The 24,306-nt window shown below is 32.8% G+C and overlaps 1 protein-coding gene across 2 annotated transcripts in view; it reads left to right on the top strand.

Moving 5' to 3' along the window:
- Window positions 1-23,979, top strand: part of LOC134252356 (putative N-acetylated-alpha-linked acidic dipeptidase) — a 69,077-nt gene extending 45,098 nt beyond the window's left edge. For both annotated transcript variants that reach the window (XM_062734822.1, XM_062734813.1), the window contains 17 exons: window positions 4,005-4,078; window positions 5,052-5,192; window positions 6,678-6,813; window positions 8,222-8,344; window positions 9,231-9,417; window positions 9,947-10,046; window positions 10,138-10,224; window positions 10,562-10,647; window positions 10,802-10,921; window positions 11,154-11,236; window positions 11,687-11,750; window positions 12,420-12,579; window positions 17,616-17,709; window positions 18,330-18,579; window positions 20,068-20,155; window positions 20,280-20,372; window positions 21,120-23,979. In XM_062734822.1, coding sequence (XP_062590806.1) covers window positions 4,005-4,078; window positions 5,052-5,192; window positions 6,678-6,813; window positions 8,222-8,344; window positions 9,231-9,417; window positions 9,947-10,046; window positions 10,138-10,224; window positions 10,562-10,647; window positions 10,802-10,921; window positions 11,154-11,236; window positions 11,687-11,750; window positions 12,420-12,579; window positions 17,616-17,709; window positions 18,330-18,579; window positions 20,068-20,155; window positions 20,280-20,372; window positions 21,120-21,318 — 2,085 coding nt within the window. In that variant the 3' untranslated portion in view covers window positions 21,319-23,979. The remainder of the gene's footprint in view (window positions 1-4,004; window positions 4,079-5,051; window positions 5,193-6,677; window positions 6,814-8,221; window positions 8,345-9,230; window positions 9,418-9,946; window positions 10,047-10,137; window positions 10,225-10,561; window positions 10,648-10,801; window positions 10,922-11,153; window positions 11,237-11,686; window positions 11,751-12,419; window positions 12,580-17,615; window positions 17,710-18,329; window positions 18,580-20,067; window positions 20,156-20,279; window positions 20,373-21,119) is intronic.
- Window positions 23,980-24,306: the final 327 nt, after the last annotated feature.

Below are 24,306 nucleotides of genomic sequence, written 5' to 3' on the forward strand. Positions count from 1 at the left end.
TGGTCTCATGGTCCATCTTTTCCCCTTGCATCTGATTTGTTGAATACCTCTAATAAGAAGTCACTTGTGAAGACATTATGGTCACATTGAGTAGTAACATGTATTTTAAATGCAATAAAACCTAAACCAATTTGTTGTATGAAGAGTTCACAAAACAAAAGCATTTCCAAATAAAATCAAGTAAAAATTTCCACAGTTCAAAATATTGCATCATACCAGAAATTCAAAGACAACAATAGTTAACCAATAGCAGAGGTTCATTCTTTTAATTTCCTCATCCTAGTGTCAAAGGTCAAGGTCTAAACCAACTTTAATGCAAGTAGTATGGAAAACACTTCTTCCTTATACTTCAACAAAATATGGCATTTAGTCATTTACAGTAATTAATTATCAGTCCAATCATCTTTCCTTTTGTCTATTTTGTCTTACAGCACTTGCCCAGAATATATTTTTACCTCCCCTTTTCCAAATTGTGCACAAAACTTTTCCCAAAGATGCCTACGCATGTAGGGTTTGCATTGATCTTGTACCAATTTCAAGATCAAAGGTCAAGGTAAAAAAAAATCAGCACTGCATGTGTAAAAATAGAATTATGTGAAGGCTGTGCCATGACCTTGAACAATGCAAGTTTGTAGGTCAAAAGTCAAGGACATACCAGATTTCTGTGTGAAGCATATTTTCCTTTGCCCTTTATCCAAACTTTATATTTATGTAGTGTATTCAGTCAGGTACCAAAGACTCCAAACATGGCTCTACTTTTTCAATCAGGTTGATAGAATTTTTGCATATTGATTATTTAGTAGGATGAATGTTAAGGAAAAATCATGAAAATTTTGCAAGATTGTGGAATGAGAGCCATAAATGAGAGAATATTTGCTAAGTTCTAAATGAAAGAAACAGTGTGACAGAGCTTGTTATAGCACAGCATACACAAAAGCTTTTACATAAAACTGGAGTGTTCACATGTAGGCCTATGTCATTACCTGAGGTAATGCTATGGAAATTAATCTACTTCAAGTAACTTACAGAGGCTGCCAGAAGACTCTGGAACCATGCTGGGAAAAACAGAGGTGCCTCTGTCTCAAAATTCAAGTTCCTGTGAGTAACCCTTTTGCAATTTAAGCATAGCTGTGAGGAGAATTGGCGCAGAAGATGTCCGACTAATCTAAAATATTAGTTACGCATGCCATAAATTGCTCCAAGTCTTGTTTCATTATATATGGCTATGGCAGCCATTGGAAGTTTTTATGAATCAATGAAAAGTTGGGCCCTTCCTTATGATACACTGTGTGCTGGTTTTTCTATAGACAATGGGGATTCAGTAAATAAGATTTCTGGTACATATGTCTTACTTGCCAGTGTCTTTTTTGCCCCGAAAACAAGGTTTTTAGAAGTATCAGATCTTGTTTTCTATCGCTTCGCTTTTCTCAGTTTAAGCGACCAGTAATTCAGCTTTATGAGAGACGTGCATTAGGAATCATGGCTAACAATCAAAGAGATGTAGAGAGCAATTTGATCAGGCCGTAATACATCTCAATCAAAATAATGTACAGACACTCCAAAAATATAAAACAATAGCCCAGGATGAGGAATTGGACTGGGACCTAATTCTGAATGGCCCGAAGGCTTGCTGCATATGATTTATAAGTATATACTACTCGCATGGGAGCTGTGAAAGGGAGACCAGATTTTGAGGGTTTTCCACGATCAATAGCCCTGTCTTTCAAACAATGCCTCTGACCTTCCTGATAATTGAGTTTGGAATTCATTTTATGGCACACAACATCTCAAGGGTGGAAGAGATCACTTGTTCTTGGCCTCTAAATTTGATTTTTGAATTCCATCATTTTTCTGTCCTGTCACTTTGCTTTTGTTTTGTCAATACTGAGGGATTGTTAGGGGCATTGTGCTGTGGGGATATTTTGCTGAAGGTTTTGCTGAAGGTTGAAATGATGTGTTGCATTAAAGGCTAGATTATATCATATGAAATGATGAAATCTCCATAGGGAGGGAGAAGGCTCAAATACTAATGGAGTTGCACTCTGAAAGCAACAAAAACATTCAGATATTAAGTGAGATTACACAATGTTTCTACTTTTCGTAATGTTCACAGATTAATTTCTGCTATTATTTTTCCGTTTATTTGATCCAAGTGAGGAGCTGTCTTTCTTTAGGACCAAAAGATAGTTATCTTATTTCATTATTTCATGAACACCCTTATGTTTCATCTTGAGTGGAGCAAGTGAGTGAACATTTTTGAGATGCAAATGAAAGAAAAACTTGAAGTACAGTCAAATCTCATTTTCTCAAACTCTATGGGACCAAGGTCAAGATATCGATGGTAAAATACTTAAAGAACAAGAGATGTTTGTAAAACACTAATGCCCCCCTCCCCCAAATTGGAATTTTTCTAAGTCCAAAAGGGAATAACACCATCAAAAATAGTGCTACTGTACCCAAAACCGAACTTGACCCAGATATTCATCTGATAAATCTGTATATATACCACATTTCATTTCAGTATGTGCAACCTCTGTGAAGAAAATGAACAGAAACTGCAAATAATTGGATTTTTTCTAAGTTCAAGGGACATAACTCTGTAAAAAATGACTTGATCGTACCCAAAACCAAACTTGACCTAGATATTCTCATGATAAATCTGTATACAAAATTTCATTTCAATATGTGCAACCACTGCAAAGAAATGAACGGAAACTTGGTGGACCAACAGACAGACCTACCGACAACCGACGGACAAACCAACCAACAGACAGCAGCAAAGTAATATGCCCTCCCTTCTTTGAAGAGGGGCATAATAAGTGGTTGGGACTATCAAATCACTTCAACAAATACATGGTGTTCAAGATATTCGAGTTCAAGATACCAAAGTTCACCTGTACAGTATTACATTGTACTTAATTTTTAAAGCTGTGGTTAGATTCCTAGATCCTTATTGATGTCCCAATGCTTCTACAGAGTCTGGAATTTTATCTGATTCTTAGTTAAATATGTATGAAATCTGCAGTAAAAAATTCCATGCGGCTGACATTTACACGTATCTATATAGCAGTATACTTGGAGGTGGCAATGTCCTATGGGAGTGCTATAGTGAATATGAGAACTACAAATGTACAAGATAAAGGGCAAAAGCTCAGCAACACTACGTTCTGTGAAGAATGAAATAACGCCATATTTGATCAGTCATGTCAACATGAAATATACATGTACTATGTAACCTCAGACATTTAAGTAAGATTAAGGGGGTGTTGACTTCATCTCTGTCCAACATTATTGTTAGAAATGTAGATGTACGAAAACAACCTCTTTTTGATACCACATTTGGGACTATTTCAGATCAAAATTAGTATTTTATTATGCACTCTTAATGTAACTGTTGCCATTTTTAGGCCCATATTTCAAATGAGATTTACTTAGCAATGATGAATGAAAAAAATCATCAAACCAATCTGCTGTGCAAACAAGAGATAATGAATTGAACCCATTGTATTCTAATGTCATGACAGCAAAGCACTTGAGAGGCAGGTGCAATATTTTTGTTTTAGTTTTAGAAAGAACTGCACTAAATTATGGGTTTATGTTCATCATTCATTTTTTCTTCATGACTGTACTTTTAAAATTTTGGCTGAGAAGCATCCTCTTGGTAAATGACACCCTCCTCATAAACAGCTTTTCCAGTTCCATTCCATTCCATTACATAAATTTAAAAGTTAAAGAAGTTGTGATTGTTTTGTTTTTCCTGTAACAAAAATTTACACTGAAACAAAATTAACCTTAAAGTTCAATCACTATGGAACACAAATGCTCATTCATAATGCCAATTTAGATTCCTCGCTGGTTGTAGGAGGGTACTTTTTACGACATATTTTGAGAATTTTTACCTTGATGTTTTTCATTAGAAATATAAAAGATGTAGATTTTAGTTCCTAATACAATCTTTGTCATATTTTGATGTTGTAAATGTATAAATATGACTTATTTTTCAGGATTATGATCCCTCCATTAGACAGAGTCTACAAGATGACCTACAGGACATTGTCAATATTGAAGATCACATCAAGTGAGTAGGAGCAGGATTCAAATGTAGTTCATGGCATACTGGTGTAGGAATTCAATATTTTCTTAAAGAGACAGAATTTTTGTTTATGATTCGACTATTCTACCAAGAGACAGATGTAGGCAAAAATCTTTCCTTTTCTTCATAGATAATTTGAATTTACATACACCAGTAATTACATCATACTTGCTGGAGTGGGGTGGGGGTCCTTAAGTTATAAGATCTTCAGTTAATTAAAAAACCAAAAGTATCGCTTTTTAAGATGGTCTTTTAGTGTTATTTGCCTTTGGTCTGCACTGTAGTTTTGAAGAAGCAGAATGTAATGGATAATATCTCAATTGAAACAATTTGTGTTGTTTTGTCTTTCCGTGTCCATGAGTGGGGGCCCTTAAAAAATTGCAAAAATTTCAAGCTTGAAGAATTTTCTATATCCTAGCATAATAGTTATATGTCCCTGTTTTACAATGACTTTATAATAGTGCATTTGTATAGCTAATAATCAATTACATGTAGACATAATTGTGCATATAGACAATCAAGCTATCATCTATCAGTTGTAATTAACAATGATTGAATTCTTGCTTGGATTATTATAGTGTTGTGATCGATTATGCTGCGGATGGATTTACATGTCCCACGTCGATGTTTTGTAGATGTAAACAATGCTAATTGAATCCAATTGTATATAAATAAAAACAAAGAAATGGATAGATTAGAAAATGTGCAAGATCAAAAAATCTAGATATGCAGTTTGTCATTAGATATACCTGTATATCATAATGGTTATTTCCCATAGAACTGAAATAGCAGGGGACACTAAAAAGTAAAATGGGGCTTCTGGTTCCTTCTCTTACAGAGGAAATATCAGTACTTGTTTAACTGGAAAAATACAATGTTATAGGTGGGGAAATTCCTTGACCCTCAAGTCAAAAGGACAACCCCTGTCATAACATGATGTATAAATTAATTATTACAGGATATGGACATCAGCTATTGGACTTGCTGCCGTGGGATCGACTCTAAAAGTGGTGATGGGTACACACGACATGTGGCAGTATTTCCCTCTGGACGGTCTGTCCTGGACAAACTACACAGTGTTACTGTCATATCCATTTCTGTAAGTGTCTCAACAGTGGCTCTACATATACAGGCAAACCTTGTTATCTCAAACTTGACAGATCAAACTTTGATATTATAAAGTATATCTCAGAATTCTAGATAACAAGGGTCAAAATGTAAAGGACTCCAACACAGTTTGACCTTTCTCTTGTATTTGAGGTAATGGTGTTTGAGGTAAATAGGTTCAACTGTATTTTGTTCAGTGTTAATTTGTCTGTCTACAACATGTATAAATTATTTCCAATATCATTTATATCCAACCTTATATTCATAAAGGTACTTGGACACAGATTTGAAGTTATTATTTTCTCTATAATATATATATATATTAATAGCATTTTACAAAAAAATTAATTTTTTTTTTCGTTTAAAAGATATTGAAATTTCTAATTTTTCGGCGGGTTTGATTGACATATCGTACATATCCTTGCACTCTCACAAGTTTAATTTTATTCTTAATCCTTAGGAAAAGTGGCAATCTCGTTTTGTATAAATGAAAAATATTAATACTATAATCCAGAAAATTCTGTCTCTGTGTCGAAAGCAAAACAAACACACAATATATTGTCATCCGTGCAGTTGTGGTAAGCTGCCTATGTGTTTGACGCACCCGGTGAATTCTAAATATAAACAATAACAGAACTGAGCCCTGTCATCTCTTAGTTGAATGACGATACTTGTGAAGGTGTTTTGCTTTCTAACATTTTTTTAAAATTATTTTTCTTGATAAAAGTTTTAATATTTCTCATTAAAACACATCAAAATTGCCACTTTTCCTAAGGATTAAGATTTTTGAAAGTGCAAGGATGTGTTAATCAAACCCGCCAAAAAATTTAAAGTTTTAATAACTTTTAAATGAAATAAGATTTTTAAATAATTTTTGTGTGAAATGCTATTAAAATATATAATTCGTGATATTATACAGAAAAAATGAGAAAATATTAACTCCAAATATGTGTCCAAGTACCTTTAAGATATATATGAATCGTGAGAACTTTTAAGATATATATGAATTGGGAGAACTTAAGTGCATGGAGTTGGACCTACTCTCTTTACATGCATTTGTACCCCAGAGACCAAAAGGTAAGGTTGAGATACTGGCTGTGGTGTGCGCCTCAGAAAGCATTACATATAGAAACTGAATTTTTTTTCATAAGTGTGACCCTTAAAAAATATATAGATTCATACATTGACTTTCTATTCCTGGCTTGAGTATTCCAGGAATGTATTCTGTCAAATTATCAACTGTCAGGCACGAGAGGAAAATTAATTGATCAGGAATAAATGCTATTGTCAGCTTTATTAACATGACAAATAACATTTCCCATGGTGCTGCAATTTAACACTAGCTCCGTATCCCATTCAGAATGTGTCATATTCAGCCACCTAGGACATAAAGATACTACAGGTCTATTTTCAGTGCACTTTATCACAATTTGACAGCTTTTGTTAATAGTAGTAAATAATATATTCCCTTTAACAGGCAGAGTCCAAACAGAACCAGTATAACCCTGGAACAGCCAGACGGCAGCACTGTATGGAACGCCAGCTTCAACCTCTCCTCCGAACATCCGGAGCAGATGCCATTTAATGCGTACTCACCGGAGGCATCTGTGAAGGTGATTATTGTCACATACATGTATATTACTTTTTAGGTACATCTACCCACAGGTCACACCCATTTATATTACCCCCTTAGATGCACCTACCTAATTGTCAAACCAATCTGTATTAGATCCATCTGGATTCAAATTCAGTTAAATTATTATATCCTTTGGGGAGGACTCCATGTTCTGTAGAAATAATGGGAGAGGACTATCTAAGTTTTGGGAACTTGTGTCAAATCCCTTTGACATGTTGTCAATAGATTATGATCAAAATAAAGGGGGAAGGGTCTTTTAAAAATTTTCTTTCAAAGAAAAGCAGGCCCAAGGTGACTCAGGTGAGCAATGTGGCTTATGGTTCTCCTATACACTGAATGAGGAAAATAAATATCTATATATAAAAGTTAAATCAGTTTGTTTATGACAGTATTTTCTTCGGGCAAATATTTCAAAGATGTCTCTGATGAGACTTTAGTATGTCCTTATTTTGATATTTCTTGAAAAAAAATATCTATGTCAACACAGGAAACTTACTATATTCCTCAGTGACTTCTTATTGTAGGTAATATCGGCCCATCCTTCTGGTAATTAGAGTCACCAGCAATAATTCTGAAAGTTGATCCCGTAAGCCGATTTCTCGGGGATTTCCATTAAGTACACTGATACTGACATAGAAATGAATTATTAAATTACAGAGATCCTTTGTGTATAAGGAATGGGAACATTTCTAAAGAAAAGTACCTATCTGACTAGCATTTTTTTCTGAAGTCTGGAGCAGATGTTCTATCCTTTCCTGTTGCTTCTTTATAAAATCAATGGGAAAGAAAATGAATACATGTACCCCCTTCCCCACCCCACCCCTTCCAAAAAAAACTACATGATTTATCTTTTACATGGTAATTAGTTTAGTTTAAAAAATATACTTGATTGATGAGACTGCTGGTACATGTACAGAAGGAAAGAAAAAAATTTTTCAAAATCAGATTGTACATGTGTATAAAGTGTATACAACTTTCTGTCTTTTTCCTTGGAAGCTGTATATGGCTGGATTGAAAGTGGGAAAAAGTACCTAATTTCGTTTATATGTAATTGCTGCATATTATTATAAAATGAAAAATTGGACTGAAAATAAAATAAAATTTTAATAAAAACCATTAATTTCTCTCTCTCTCTCTCTCCCATTTCTGTTACAGAGTATAATCATTCAGTTACTTCACCAATATAAATTTTGAATGATGAAAGAAAAAGTGCTAAATCTAATTTACTATATGTATGCATTCTTTACAATGAACAGAACAATCAATCTTAGAGTACACTGTCGCTGGGTTCACCATTTTTAGCACTAACATCAGTAATTCATTACACTTTAATTTCTTGTTTCCTTTAATGATTGATAAATATTTAATGGATGTTTTTGCTGCAGGGGAAATTGGTATTTGCTAATTTTGGAAGGAAGACAGATTTCCATACTCTAGACAGTCTTGGGGTTTCCATCAACAACAGCATAGTACTGATCAAATATGGCAAGATCCACCCCGCGAATAAGGTAAATCAATACTGCAGCAAGGAGGCGAGTGTTTCACAGGGCAATTTATTTTGTGTTACAACCAGAAGTGTCTGATTAAGTGCAGTATTATTTTTAGCATCAATCCATTAATTGGCCAACATCAACCTGATTTTGCTAAAAAATGTAAACCTGTATCTAAATAAACTCTCAATGGCTTGTAAAATTGTGAACAAAAAATCATTGTTATGTGGATGTGGTAATAAAAATTTCAATATCATTAGACTCCTGCATGCAATGTGGGACCCCCGTAATAATCATAGACATCAGAAATGTGGGAGGCCAGTAATAATAACATTATTTAGTTTGTCCCTCTGTCCACATATTCGCTAGCCAAGGGTTTCTGATACACTACTCTCCTCATGAACCCTTGAATACGGTGTTCTTGGAAGTTGGTTTTTTTTTTTCTCAATTGGTCAACCAATCAGCAATTGTTTTTGTAAATAAAGATATTTGCGTTTTTCACTCATTCGGAAATGAAAAATGCAAGTAAACAACTATCCATAAGATAACATGCGATTCTATGAATAGATATGGTGTCAATAAGAATCTATATTGAAGCTTCTGATTTGTACTGTAAATAATAAATAAACATAACTCAGTTATTGCTTCTTAAATATTCTTGAAAAAAAACTTTGATTTAATTTTTTTAAACACGAGTCTGTATTTCTGTCGATGTCGCAATCTGTGCGTACCTGATTGATTTGAGGCCACGTGACGAAAACAATCCCGTCTTTTGACTTCACCGTATGCCAAGGGTTCATGAGGAGAGTAGCATATCAGAAACCTTTGGCTAGCGAAGATGCTTTGTCCATAACTTATCATACTCAGTTGTGATTTTCACATTCATAGTCAGTAATCATTGTAGGTCAAGCATGCAGAAGATTATGGAGCTGCGGGGGTGATACTTTATCCTGACCCCCTGGACTTTGCCAACAACAACACAGAGGCGGTGTACCCCAGCACCTGGTGGCTCCCAGGGTGGGCCGTCCACTCCCACCACGTCAGGTACACACTGATGGGTGACCCACAAAGTCCAGGCTACCCATCACTAGGTGAGAGCAAGACCTACACAGTAAACTGCAACTATAAATACAGTAAAACTCGTGTAATATGAACACAGATATTGCGAATTCACAGATAAAGTGAAGCTTTCATTGATCCCCAACTGAAAAAATTACGCATTTCTCATATGGATATAACGAATTTAGATATCGGGTAGTAATTTCACAGAACCCAGTGACTTCGTTATAACCGAGTTTTACTGTACAGTACAACTAGTCTAATCTGGTGACCACTGGTTCCAGAGAAACTGTCTGGATTTAGACAATTTTCTGGATTAGACAACATTTAAAACAACTAAATTTACTGAAATGACTTCATACTGACATCAAATTAAGCAAGATTTCGGAATATACAATATCTGAATTACACGAGTTTGACTGTAAATTTTTGATTGGAATTTGATATATCCAACATATTGTATATATGCAACATTTTAAGAAGGGATTATGTGAATTGTGTTCAGTAATTGAAATGAACATTGTAGATCATTGATAATGTGTGCAGTTATGTGATTTGTAGATGGTGTTTATCAACAACCCAATCCTAAGGATAACTGTCTGGGATGTCCCCGAGTTCCAGTGCAGTCCATATCATACAACGACGCCAGATCTCTCCTCAGGTTTGTTTGTCTTATATCTGTGGGTTTTTGAGGGGATTTTGAGATTTTCTGATTTGAAACATTTTAATATGACCTAGGTTTATTTCTGTAGATCTATGAATGGCAGTGCAGTACCAGATGACTGGATTGGGGGTCTGGGTGTACCATACAAAACAGGGCCTGGTCACACTGATGACAGGTCAGTTAGAAAATACAGTCAAACCTTACTATCTCAAAGATATCAATTTAATATGCTAAGGTTTTGTAATGTAAAAAAATATCAACAGTTTGATGATACATAAAAGCTTAAATGTAAGAAAATAATTCATTAATGCACATTTACTAGATATGCTGTAACTGCAACTTTAATATGATGTTCATTAATTATAACTTTCACAGTAGAAATTGCCTACAGCAAAACTTGTCTATTCCAGATCTTATGTATTCCAAAATAAATGTATTTGTTTTGAGTTTACAAAATGGTAAGATAAATAGGAATTCTGAAAACACTAACTTTGCCAAAACTTCCATTTTAGGTTGGTGAATTTAACAGTAATAAGAGACCTGGTACCAAGAAAAATTTCAAATTTAGTGGCAGAAATCAAGGGACAATATGAAAAAGGTTAGTTTGTGATTCTATCATTAAATACCTGCATTAATCAACCAAGATTTTCAAATCAACAGAGTTTTATCATTCAAGCATGGTAATTTAGTTTATTTCTAATGGATTTCAGGTGTTTTTCATTTAGAATGTTAAGTATGGTGAATTTTTGTAGACAGGTTTATTATTATTGGAGCACATATTGACTCGTGGAACAGAGGAGGGGTAGACTCGGCCAGTGGATATGCTGTATTGTGGGAACTCTTACGCACCTTCAGCTTCCATTCAAATAAAGGTAAATCATCACTTAACTTAATAAAACAGGATTTCATGAGCATTTTACGGGTTATCCTAATTTGCCATAACATCATTATTTCTTATTCGGATCATTTTGAGTTACCCTGGGAACTTAATTATTTTAACTACACAAGTAGCAGTAGTTTTGAAACAAACTCTAATAAACAATTTGATGATTTTTTTCCATAACAGTATTTTCTAAAATTGAAAGAAAACTATATTTTATTCAGGTTACAGACCAAGAAGAACTCTGAAGTTTGCATTATGGGATGCTTCTAAATATGGACACGTTGGATCATTCGAATGGGTGCAGGTTTGTAGTCTGCCAAGAATCTATCAATTTCTAAACAATTGTACAGCTAGAATCTGGAAATTAATAAGATTGTTTTCTTCATTTATCTGTATTGTAGTGGAAATGTAACTATATGTGTAATATTGGAGAACATTGAGGATACATATAAATAATGTTGTTTTTTTTTTCAAATACAATGCCATAGAATATTTTAAATATATATTATATAATAATCCTGTTTTAAAAGACCTACTTAGTGAAGATAGGAAATGGATTCCAAATTGCTTAAATCAGATATTTAAGGTTTTATACTTTAGATGGATAATAAAAAAAATGCAGTGAAAAATTCTTGGGGAGAATTAAACAGTAGCATATTACAGGAAGTCACTAAAAACAGGTGGTCATTATGAAAGGTTTGACTGTATAATCAATGTTGGTGTAGTAATGAAAGTATCTTCTTTGCTCAAACAGGAAATGGAAAAGGAGATTGGGTTAGGAGCCATTGCTTACATCAATCTGGACACAGTAGTTAGAGGTCAGAATTATAATAAATGTATATATAAATTGCATCTTTATTTTTGCTCAGAAAAATTGTATAGCTCTATAATATTTTGGAGATGTATGTTACCTGTCTTTGCCCCATTTTTTTCCTTCTACATTTGCAAACAGTATTCTGGTTTAAATTCATCAACACATAGTTGTGTTTATGAGATAATGCTGTCTTTCTCTGATATGTCCCATTTTAAATTTGTCTCCCTACAACAAGGATGAAAGGGGTGAAAATTCCCATGCTTGTACAGATAAAGAGTTAAATACTCAACTAGGACGCAACTCAAATTATTCTTAGACCACTTCAGACTTTGGAGTTATCTTTCTTTATATTTATATGCCCAAAGCTGCAAAAGTGGCCCCACAACTATGTGACTTGATATAGGAATATTATTGATACACAACTGTGTTTAATGCAATCAAATGAAAACATTAAATTACCTTACAGATAAACATGTAGAAAATGTATGAAAAGTGAATTTGATAGCAAAAAAACTGGTATTATTTGTCTTGAAGTAGCAAATGATCTATGAGGAATGATATAAACTTAAATGTTTTTAATTGAAAAAGAAATAGTAAGAATACTTCATGTATTTAACCATGTATGGCTCACTTTGAGCTAGATTTTGACAAAATTTGTCTTTTTTTCCTGTAGGAAACTATACCTTCTTTGCTGAGAGCAGCCCTCTGTTGTATGATGTGATAAGACAGGCGGCTGACACAGTAAAATGTTCTGATCCGGATTACCAGGACAAGTCAGTACTGGAGAGGTGGACCAAAACATATCGTGATCTGGATAATCCAACACAGCCAAAGTAAGTACATACTGTGACCTGTATAATCTAATGCAACCATAGTAGGTTACCAGATAATCCAACACAGCCAAAGTAAGTACATACTGTGACCTGTATAATCCAACACAGCCTAAGTTAGTACATACTGTGACCTGTATAATCTAATGCAATCCATAGTAAGTAACCAGTATCAACCAGATAATCCAATACAACCAAGTAAATACAAAGTGTGACCCAAATAACCCAACACAACCAAAGTAATTACAAAGTGTAACCTAAATCCAACACAGGCAAAGTAATTACAAAGTGTGACCTAAATCCAACACAGGCAAAGTAATTACAAAGTGTGACCTAAATCCAACACAGCTAAACTAATTACAAAGTTTGACCTAAATCCAACACAGGCAAAGTAATTACAAAGTGTGACCTAAATCCAACACAGCCAAGGTAATTACCGGTACAAAGTATGACCCAACAGTGTATACATGGTTATTTTTAATCTAATGCAACCATAGTAGGTTACCAGATAATCCAACACAGCCTAAGTTAGTACATACTGTGACCTGTATAATCTAATGCAACCATAGTAGGTTACCAGATAATCCAACTCAGCCAAAGTAAGTACATACTGTGAGTCCAACACACAGTTTTGTTTAAGACCTTATACTGTATTCTTTTAATTCACCTGGGCAAAAATAAAATGGGAGCAAAAATTTCCCTGTATATAGTAATCCAACAGCTAAAGTAAGCACAAAATGTGACCCAAATAATCCAACACAGCCAAAGTACAAAGTATGATCCAAATAATCCAACACAGCCTAAGTAAGCAAGTAGAAAGTATGACCCAAATAATCCAACACAGCCAAAGTACAGAGTGTGACCCAAATAATCCAACACAGCCAACAGCCAAAGTGAGTTCAAAGTGTGACCCAAATAATCCAACACAGCCAACAGCCAAAGTAAGTTCAAAGTGTGATCCAAATAATCCAACAACCAAATTAAAGTACAAAGTATGGCCCAATTATTCAAACAGCCAAAGAAATTACAAAGTGTGACCTGTTTAATTCAACAAAAATAAAGTAGGTAACAAGTGTGACCCAGAATTAATCATGGTCAGAGTAAATATCAAGTTTGACCCAGAATAACCCATCACAGTGAAAATAAGTAGCCAATGTCATTAAAATAACACTCAATTCTATATACATGTATTTTTTAGTTAGTTAGATATTTGATGAATGGGATGATGATTTGGCAATTAGAAAGGTACAGTAGAATCTCGTTATTAAGATGTTCATTTTGTCACAGTAAAATATCGTAATACCGAGAGCAATGTAATAAAAGTTCCCAATAAAATCCAGTAAAACATTGTTTTGAAAACGTGTTATTGTGTTAGGGGGTGTATTTTTCTCCTTTCACCTCCTTTTTATGCTCTAATTCGGAATTAAAATGCTATATACACATAATTTATTGATTACTTATCTTGAAAAGATATTTTCATGATGCTATTCCTTCCTTTTCCATCATATAGTCAAAGAAATGAGCACACGTTTTTAATAGAAACTTTGACAATCTGTTATTTGCCGCCATTTTCTTTATCATGTTCTTTTACTTCGGTATATATGGTAAATATACTTAGTTTAAAAAAGCATCATAAAAAGACATAATTACATACATATGTAGCTCCGGTCAAGTAAAGAGGTAGAGCCACTTTGGGCCTTATTTGGCCCTGAGAATTTCTGAAAATTCAAAACCGCTCAGTTTAGGTTGCAAATGCAGTATTTATCACTTGGACTGTTGGTGACCACGTATCTATTTATTGTGACGTAATTTCACATCTAGTCAATGCATTATGACGACATAAAATGCGTCATTTTCCTCATATCCTGTAAATTCCTTTGAAAATGACCTAAAGTTGAAGCGTTTTTTCAATATTTCATATAGAGCACAACCTCTGATCCAAAATATGCAAATACTTAATGAAAGCCATGTTTCTGAAGATCAAAAAACTTGTTTTATTTTTTGGATTTTGGGCTGTGCTGATATTTTAATTCTTTGCTAAAGAAACGCATATTTTCTGCAAATTTCAAGAACATTGCAATTTCTCAAAGCCTGTTTTCAAATATTTGGATTCTCAAAACGAAATTTCATTATAGAACATGAAAGCACCAAGTGTCTACTTTATTGTGATATATGAAAATGGAAAGAGGGTGATAGTTAATTAATTGATATAAGTACAGGGCCATTTTATGCATAAGATGGCTCTTGCTCTTTTTACTTTTGTAGCATTGTAAAATGTAAACAGTCATCAGCTATGACTCATGGTTTTTCCATGGTTTTCAGTGTAGAATGACTTTTTCTTTCTGTCTTGATATTAATAGCAACTTAGTCCTATTAAAAGGAATGAAAAATAAACAACACCAGATAAAATATGGCCTAATTAGTCAGGAAAAGTAATTTGTAATTTTCTCTTCATTTGACAAGTCATTGTTGTCAAGTTAAAATGTTACACGTACAGCATTCATTCATTTTGCAATTGCTTGCTTTTGGCAACAACAGCAGATCTGTCTTGTACTGGCTATTTTAGCCTAATCTGACAGTCTTGTTTATATTTATATAAACAAGTTGACCCTCTTAAGTTATTTTTAAACAAGATAAATACATTTAATTTGATATCTTAGTTGATTTGTATAACAGAAGTAAAGATTTGGAAGCAACTTTAAAAGTTTCTGATTCATGACCTTGAACTCTTATAAATTTAGACAAATCTTAAACACACTTAAAACAAATCTAGGTTGTAGAACATTATTTTAATATCAGGGTAATGTACATGTAAGTAAAGAAACAGTTTCTTATTAGTCTCCTACTTGTAAAACTGGAGGGAACTGATTCTGTCCGTCCGTCTGTCAGTCTGTCCCACTTGGTTTTCCGCACTTTTATTTTTTTGCAGATATCGAGCAGATGTTTGATATGTGAGTGTATCTTGATGAGTTACAGATCAAGACGTTTACATTTTGATCTGCTTCATTCATTTTTAATGGAATGCATTTAATTTAAATTCTTTTTTTTATATAATATGGTTATAGATTGGGTTCTTGCTACACTAAATATTTACACCTATATTTATACCTTATACCTAAGGAAAGATCTTTTGGCAATGCATGGACACATATATGAAGTTTGAAAGCACCAAGTGTACAAATCCTATATAGCCAAAGTTATATCTTTTTATAAAAATCAGAAATGGGTCAAACTTCAAGGTCAGGGTCAAGACCCAAAGAAAAGGCTTGTCTCAAGGAATATATACACTAGCTTGTAAAATATTAAAGCCATAGGTACAACAGATCAAAGCTGTATATAGAAAGATTAAAGTTTTTTGGACAAACAGACAGACAGATGGACAGACAGGGTAAAAATTAAAATTCCCTATATTTTCTATAAAGGGACATAAAATAAGCTGGTGTATTCATCATATGTTTATGAGGAAAAAAGTCACAAAGGTACATGTATAATAAAAACATATAAGCATGGGTCACATTAACATTAGTAATGGTTTCAGACAGCTCATTTGTTATTGCTGTATGAAATAGACAATTTATGAAGGCCACTAAAATGCTTCCTCTTTTGAACAGTAATTTTAATTACCTAATTAATTGGCTTAAAGTTTCTACAAAGAGATCATTTCCTAAAGCTGTTCGCTAAGACAATTGATAGTGGCAGGTTCATAAGGACTTTGTGGTAACTAATTAGTCGCAGTGTAAAACATGCTTTTATTTAAAGGTGTTTTAAAATAGAAGAAAGACCCCCAAAAAATTAAATCGCTAAAATTTATGAATGTATAGACTTTTCGTGTTTCTTTGATCTTAGGAGATAAATAAAAAATACTTTGCAAAACATTGAAGACAATTATAGATATAAGGAAATATACAACAATAATTTTTCAATAACGAAAATGAAAATCACTGGAAAAGCCATGATATTCAAGTTTGCAGTTTCTGTGAAGAGATTACCTTTAATAAAGAATCGTTCAGTTGTGTACTAATTGAAGGAATCAAAACTGCAATGAAATAAGATATAACTGCAATGAAATAAGATATATTATATCAATTATATGAATAAGTATAAGGAATTCGATGATGATAATATATTTATACGTAAAAAGAATTTTGCATCTTAATAAGTTAAAGCAAAAAAAAATTCATACTACACATAATTGATATAAATAAATCAGTAAATCTACATAGTGTAGATGAGGAAGCCAGTCATGTTAATGCCATGAAGACAAATAGCTTTGGTACCAGCTTGGGCTCGCCATGATGCTTCATCTTTGTTAGCTATTAACCTGTCAAGGTGTTTGGTCAGTTTTTAAGGCCACAGAATAAGGAAGATGAAATTGAAAAATATGTGAAAAATCCCACGTGTGGGATATTTATTGTGAAAGCATTTACGTTCAGGAAGCATTTAAACCATCAATGTCTTCATTAAAAATGTACTTTCTGAAGTTAATTAGATTTGATGTTGAACTAATTATATCTGAAGAAAACAAAGTTTGTTGTGAGACGTTACGTGCTGTAATTCATTTGATTATGGAAAGTAAGCCCAACTTTGAAATTGAAAGATGCAGATAAAGAAAAGAAATGTCACTGAAAAGTATTTTACTGAATAATGAGTCCAGTTGAACCCGCTATTGCATTAAAATTGTTATGAAGGTACAAGTTTATTAAAGGGCCTGTGACAAAGATTTATTTATATGATATAATCGTAAAAACTAATGTGCACAATAAGGAAATGTTCAAGCTTGGACTTATAAAGACACTGAGGTTGATATACATACAGAAAAAGATGGTTGGGACTTTCAACTTCTTTTAAGTACATGTATATCTATAGTTTTCAAGATATCATTTTTCCAGATACAGAAGTTCAACTATATATGCTTGTTTATAATGAGATTCTGCCATTGCATGTATTTAATGGTTGATCCTTCATTTCTTAACAATGTCAGACCTTACAAGGAACAAAGCTTTGCACATTTTATAAATGCATCTGTTCTTTTTTTTCAGGATTGAGGGTCTACAGGGGGACAGTGATCACTCCCCGTTCTACTATTACCTCGGGGTGCCCTCCCTCTCCCCAGCGTACACCTATAACCCAAAGGTTGGTTGCTTGTTGAATATCCTTTATATCAATCAAGATTTTGAAGGAGAACTGGGTTCAATTACTCTGTGATCTGCACTGAAAGATGGCCCAAAGTTTTCATGGCATAAAGATTCTAAGTTGACCAAAACTAAAGGCACAGTCAAATTTTTGGACTTGACGTTGATAAGACAGCTAGATGAATTGTTTATTGAATTTTCTGTTAGCCTGTTCATGACAAGAAGTAGTTGCCTATCAGGGAATACTTACTCCTCAATGGCACCTGATCCCACCTCTAATATTCAAGAGTTCCACGTTCCCAATTTGTACTGTTTCAATTTTTTTATCACTAAAAATTTTGAAAGGTTGAGGACTTAACTCCAAGCTAAATGAAATAACTCTTGAAAGCTGGTGCCGTATAAAATTTTCATTTCTTAGATTTATGTTCTATAGATTTCTGTTTCATTCAGTCAGAGTTCAGGGTCAAAATGTTAGGATGTTTATTAATTGTTCTGACTGCAGGAGATTGGATAAGTTAAAAAAATTTTTGTTGAGTTTTAATGAAGATTTGGGAATTGGTTTGGCACTTTGGCCTATATGATGAGCTTGAATGTAACGAAATCTTCTATTCTCACTTTCAGAAATATCCAAACCTTCCAAGTTATCCAGCTTTCAATACATTGGAGGACACAAAAGACTATCTCACAAATTTCACAGACAGGAATAACTACACTCTCCATGTCAAAGTCACACAGATTGTAGCAGACGTCATTCTACGCCTCAGTGATTCAGCATTGATTCCATTTAATGTTCAATATATTGCAGATTTACTTGTTAGAGGGAAAAATAAATTAAAGAGTATGGAGATGAATTCAACATATGTAAATTTAGGTGAGGCAAATAGTTTCCAGAACATGGGCAAACTAGTTTTTGGGTTTTCTCTAACACAAGACTTTCTGAGTGTCTAAATTATCCAATAAATAAAATTAAGGAACAGAGTTGGAGAAAAATCAGTAATTAATAAGCATGGAATCTTTTTCTGCAAATTTTACGAGGGCTGTTCAAAAATTACGCGGACTGTGCTATTATTTACTCTTACAGACGTCATATAGTTATGAAATTTCACAGAAATATGTATCTAAATTTTGGGCAAAATTTCTGTATTTTAAAAAAATTCTACTAAAATTATTGGTATGTTGATATCGCTGATGGAGAGGTACGGAGCACGACAAAACATTTGAAGCAAAAGCATGCAGAATCCAAAATTTAACTCATTTATTTCCTATAATTCGCGATATTTTTCGACAATTTTCTCAAATTATCTTGAAATTGTTCTATTATTATGTATTTAGATTTCTGACGTGATATTTGAAGTACTAACAGAAATATAGTGTTTTTTCTCTGATGCGATTCCCGTGAAAACGACTGTGAAAATGGTGTCTCCTGAATTGATGGCGCACCACATTTTTGTTAAATTATGTGTAATGCTCGAGATATCGCCCACATAGATTAAAAATATGCATAATAAAACATGTTGTTAACTAGGGTATTCGTGACATTCGTCCACAAATAGGAAATTGAAATTTTAGACCGTTAGACCTCTGTAAAAAGGCTATACGGGAGAACGGGAAGAAGATTTTCGACAAAAACTTGATCCGGACTGTAAAGAACGTGATTGAGAGTCACCAATACCACACTATATCTCTTAAATACCTGCAGTTTTTGGTTTTAAAACAAAAAAAAAACAATATTCTTTACTTGTTTAATAGATTTTAAGCTTGACAAGAAATGGTGTCTGGATGTTGAATAGATAAGGTAACTCAAACTGTACAGGTACGCTTGGGAAAATCTTGAGAAATTTTTTTTATAATGCCTGTCACGTCGAAGATTTTGCTGCTCCGTGACTTAATGATATATCCTGAAAAATCACTCAAAATTGATACCAATTTACAACATATTGATATGAAATTTTGAAGACCTTATAAGTAAAGATTCTTTTATCTAATGTGTGACATTTTGCCCGATTATGTCGTCAAATATTTTTTCTGTGCAACAAGTCCGCTTAATTTTTGAAAGGCCCTCGTATACACTTAATTTGTTTTGTTTTTTTTACTAGAACAAACTATTGTTTTTATGCATATATGTTCATTTCATTTCTATAATGAAATTTCTAAATTAAAATAAAAGGATTGAGACACAAAACTTGTCAGAGAAAAGAATTTTTCTCAAGTTTAACTTCTCATTAGGGAATAAAGATTGATTAAAATATATGTGCAATTAAAAAAACCTCAGAAACTTGGAACACAAAATGGATATAATGAGGAAGAGCATCAAATCTTGCTGAAGAAGAAAAATAATTAAATTTAATTTTCTTCACAGGTTTTCTCTTCTCAGAAATTGACAAGTTTTCAAACAGAGCCAGATTATTACAAACAAACTTAACACATTTGGATAAATCAAAATTAAAGTGAGTATTTTTTGCAGGTGCATAATTTAATTTAGCATTCTAGTGAAATTTTTCCCTTTTTTTTAGCAACAACTTTTACTAATTATGCTAAACCCCAATTTTATTTCTTTTTCTCTGTTTCCAGTGAAGAAGTTCTCTATGATATAAATGACAATCTTATTCAACTACCAAGAATATTTATTGTTAGCAGTGGTCTTCCAGAATTTCCTCAATATAGGTGAGTTGTCATACATGTACAGTCTAAGATTTTTTTTTTAGTTTCTGTTCCCCCTCTTCTCTCTCTCTCTCTCACTCTCTATTTCTATTGCTTTGTCTCTTTCAAAGTCACACACAAGATATTGGTCAGAAAAAAAAAAACTTTTTGAGCTCATATTGTCACTACCATATTCTTGGACTCAGTACAGAGTTTGTTCAGAAGATACTCTGTCATATTACCAAAATTATAAAACATTAAACAGGTTTTTTTTAAATATGATACATATTTTTCTTAGAAAAAGGAATTACCAGAAAATATGACATTGCATAAAAATGACATATTGCATCCTCTTGCTGTACATTGTAAAATAGGTGAATATTTGAAAACATCCCAAGTGAAAACACCTGTACTGCTTGCACTTAAACAGTGTGACAGTTGTTATAGAGAAATCCTTAGAAGTAATTGAAGTATTAATTAATATTTATATCTCACTTATTTAGTCTGGATGTGTATTTTCTGCTTTGAATGTTAAATAAAATAAGAGTGATACATAAAATGAATTTAAGAAGTTTTGTCATTATCATAAAAGTCAATTTTATGAGTATTTTATCACTGTCATCTGCAAAGATTAAAAAAAATGGCAATTATGCAAACAGACATGATTTAGTTACCAGTCCTAAAATAAAACCACAGACTGCATAATATGACAGAATTTTTTGCAGTTTTGAAACCATTTTACATATGCTATCTAATTTTTCTTATTTTCAGAAATGTGCTTGTGGCACCACATCCCGAAAATCTGTACAAGACTCAGATATTCCCGGGGGTTATTTGGGGGTTTGACAGGGGACAAAGCTCCGGTGATTGGTCAAGAATGCGGACCCAAGTGTCTCTGCTAGCAGTAGCCATCAGACAAGCCAGTTATAACCTGCAGTCTATATCAACAGTCATCAACAGTCTATCATAGCATTCCATTTAGCATGTTTGTCCATTCTGTGTTTATAAGAATTTTTTTGTTCCATGAACTGCTCAAAACTGCTGAACGAAAATTATATACTGCCAAGGAGGGGAAGAGTTATGAATTTTCAACTGGTAGATTTTCATTTCTGTATGTCTGTATGTAGCTGTATAGTAATTGGGGCAGCTTAAATGAGTATATTTCAATATTTTGAAAAAAAAAAGCTATTTCAAGAAGGATTTGAAGTAAAGGTTTCAAGTTTCAGAATCATATTCACTTTTTGCATAAAAAGAGCATTTCTGATGAAATGAACATTTGAAATAAATTCCAACAGCAGTGTATTTTGAATGGTTCTGATATTCAAGGTATGAAATGGTACACTGATATGATATTAATTTGAATGAATAGCCTTGAAGTTCATGTAATTGAAAATATACCAGTTGAAAATAATTTTATCAGTGATATAAGTTGTCTGTTTTAAAAACAGATTATGTCCATATGAAATATATCTGTAACATTTTTTGCTATTTGTGAATTTCACTCAGCTGAGCTGCTGTATATTTACAGTATTTTTTCCATGTCCAAACTTAACATTGTCAGTATTTATCACCAAGAGAAAATTACATCATTGTAAATTTTTTCACTGTCTCAAAAAATCCAACTCTTCCATCATTAGCCATTATTTTACCAGTGTTTCTTTTCTTATATAACCTTTTTTTAATCTTTACATGTTTATATACACATTGTTTTGCTTCATTTTGATTCTTCCATTATTTTTTTCCTGCTAGCTTTCTTCCATTTTTGTATGTGACATGTGTGTTTGTATATGTGTGTTGGGAAGGGAAAAGGGGTATATTTTTATTTATCAGTATTTTAAGGGGCATTTACTAGAGAAATAATGCATTTATAGATTGCTTGTTAGTTTGATCCTTTCTATGAACAAAATACTTAAATAATCCTCAAATGATTTACATAATAGCATGCACTTAGTTTTTTCAGGGATTAATTAATACATCAATTTATACGTCATTTGAAAGAAATGTATTTGAAGCTCTCCAGGGATGATCTGGTCCAATTTCTCTTTCATCTGTTTTCTATAATCTTAATTGCTTATTGCATACAAATCTATTGCTATAATGGTTTAACTGGGTTTTAAGTCTCTTATTATTGTACAGTGTAGATATTCAAAGAATTCATATCATTATTCATGTATATGTATTTATACCAAAATCTTGGGAGATTTTTTTTTCAATGATATTATTTCATTCCAACTATTGTTAGACTGAAGCTAATTTTTCGTTGTTCTATTTACAAAGATTTGTAGGTCTGTTTCCCCCCTCCCCCTTTTTTAAAATTATTTTCAAATACTACTACATTTTGCATAAATATGGACATCTTCTATACATGCACATGCAGTCAAACCTCCTGATCTGAAACTTGATTTGACAAAAGAAAACAACTTTGAAATTAGCATGAGTAAATGTATTTGAAATATCAAGGATTAATTTAAACTTAAAGGCTAAGTGGTTGGGACCTCCGATTCACTCTGAAATACCCATGGTATTGGAGATATCAGTGGTTGAGATACTGAAGTTCAACTGAATGTGCTTTTTGTTCAAAATCTTGTTTGGGGGGAAAAAAAGTATTTGTGATGATTAATGTATGGAGTAGACTCCCTTGCCTCAGTTTACGGAAGGACACTTTTCGGACCCAGAGGTATATGCGTGTACAACAAACAAATAAAGATCTTTGCAAAATGTTTGCATGTAATCTTGCAATTTTATAATGTGGACATAAGAATTGTATTCACTTCTATAATATACTAGAACATACATATCATTTTTTTGTCTCTTTTCAGATTGCCTTTATGTCCTGCATGTGCAGTATTGTTTACTTAACATGTATATTTATATAGTCAAGTTCAGCTCTGTTAGTCATAATGATTCAGGTTTGTTGCTCTATAGTAGTTTGCATTTATTCTTGATTTGACATTTGTTTTATTTTGCCTATTATGTTTTGCAGAAACCAGAAAGGGTTGTTTTTTTAAAGATTTTATTTTTAAAAAAATGAACTTGTATAACAATGGTTTTATTCTGCATACCTCAATACTGATTTTTTGTCAAAATATTTTTTTTTCAAATTTATTCAGAATATGAATATATATAGCTTGGTGCTGCAGTAGTTTTCTCCACTAAAATTATATTGATTAGGTTAATTATGCCAAATTTTATTTTACATTTAATTAATGTAAAAAAAAAATACTGTTGAATGCCAAATGGAAAAAAAAGATTGTTTGAAAATAGTGAGTTTTTGTACACTTGGTAAATTTAATATGTTGAAAAGGGTATGCCAAAAAACTTTTGAGTTGTGGCTTTATAATGTTTCATTGTCCAATTAAAACTAAAGAGGTATCTCGATATTAAGGGACCTGATCTCTTGTAGCATTAAATATTGTACTGTACATGTTTCAAAACTTTTAGAATATATTAACAGGAATCTCAAGATGAATTATTTTGTTTTGAAATATTGATTTACTTGTTACTTTTCCAGAAAAAATGTACATTTTGCATAATTTTTAGTTTTTTTCCTGCCATTTGCATGGTGACTTTGGTTGTGATGAATTGTGATTTTCTTGGGAAGCTTGTGCATTAATATTAAAAACTTCCAATACTTGTTTGTCATATTGCTTTGCTTTGAAATGTATTTTTGGCTGTTCATTGGAAAAAGAGGAAGATGTGTTGTGAAACACCGAGTCCTTTTAAGAGACCTAATGACCAGGATTAGTTTCTCAAATGCAAGTAAACCTCTAAGGGCAAGAGATAAAAAAAAAAATATTGGCACCTCAAGAAAGTTCCTAATACTTGGAATACACCTGTTAAATATAAAAGGCCTAGCATCAGGTTTCAAAGTCATGGCCAATGTTAAAAAAAAATTCAAAAGTAGGTAAGATTTCAAGGTCAAAAGAAAAAAATATATGGTGCCCTAGGGAAGATTTTG

Source organism: Saccostrea cucullata, unplaced genomic scaffold (assembly GCF_032062105.1).
Source record: "Saccostrea cucullata isolate Sc308-1 unplaced genomic scaffold, CSIRO_AGI_Scuc_v1 ctg1, whole genome shotgun sequence".
NCBI lineage: Eukaryota > Metazoa > Mollusca > Bivalvia > Ostreida > Ostreidae > Saccostrea > Saccostrea cuccullata.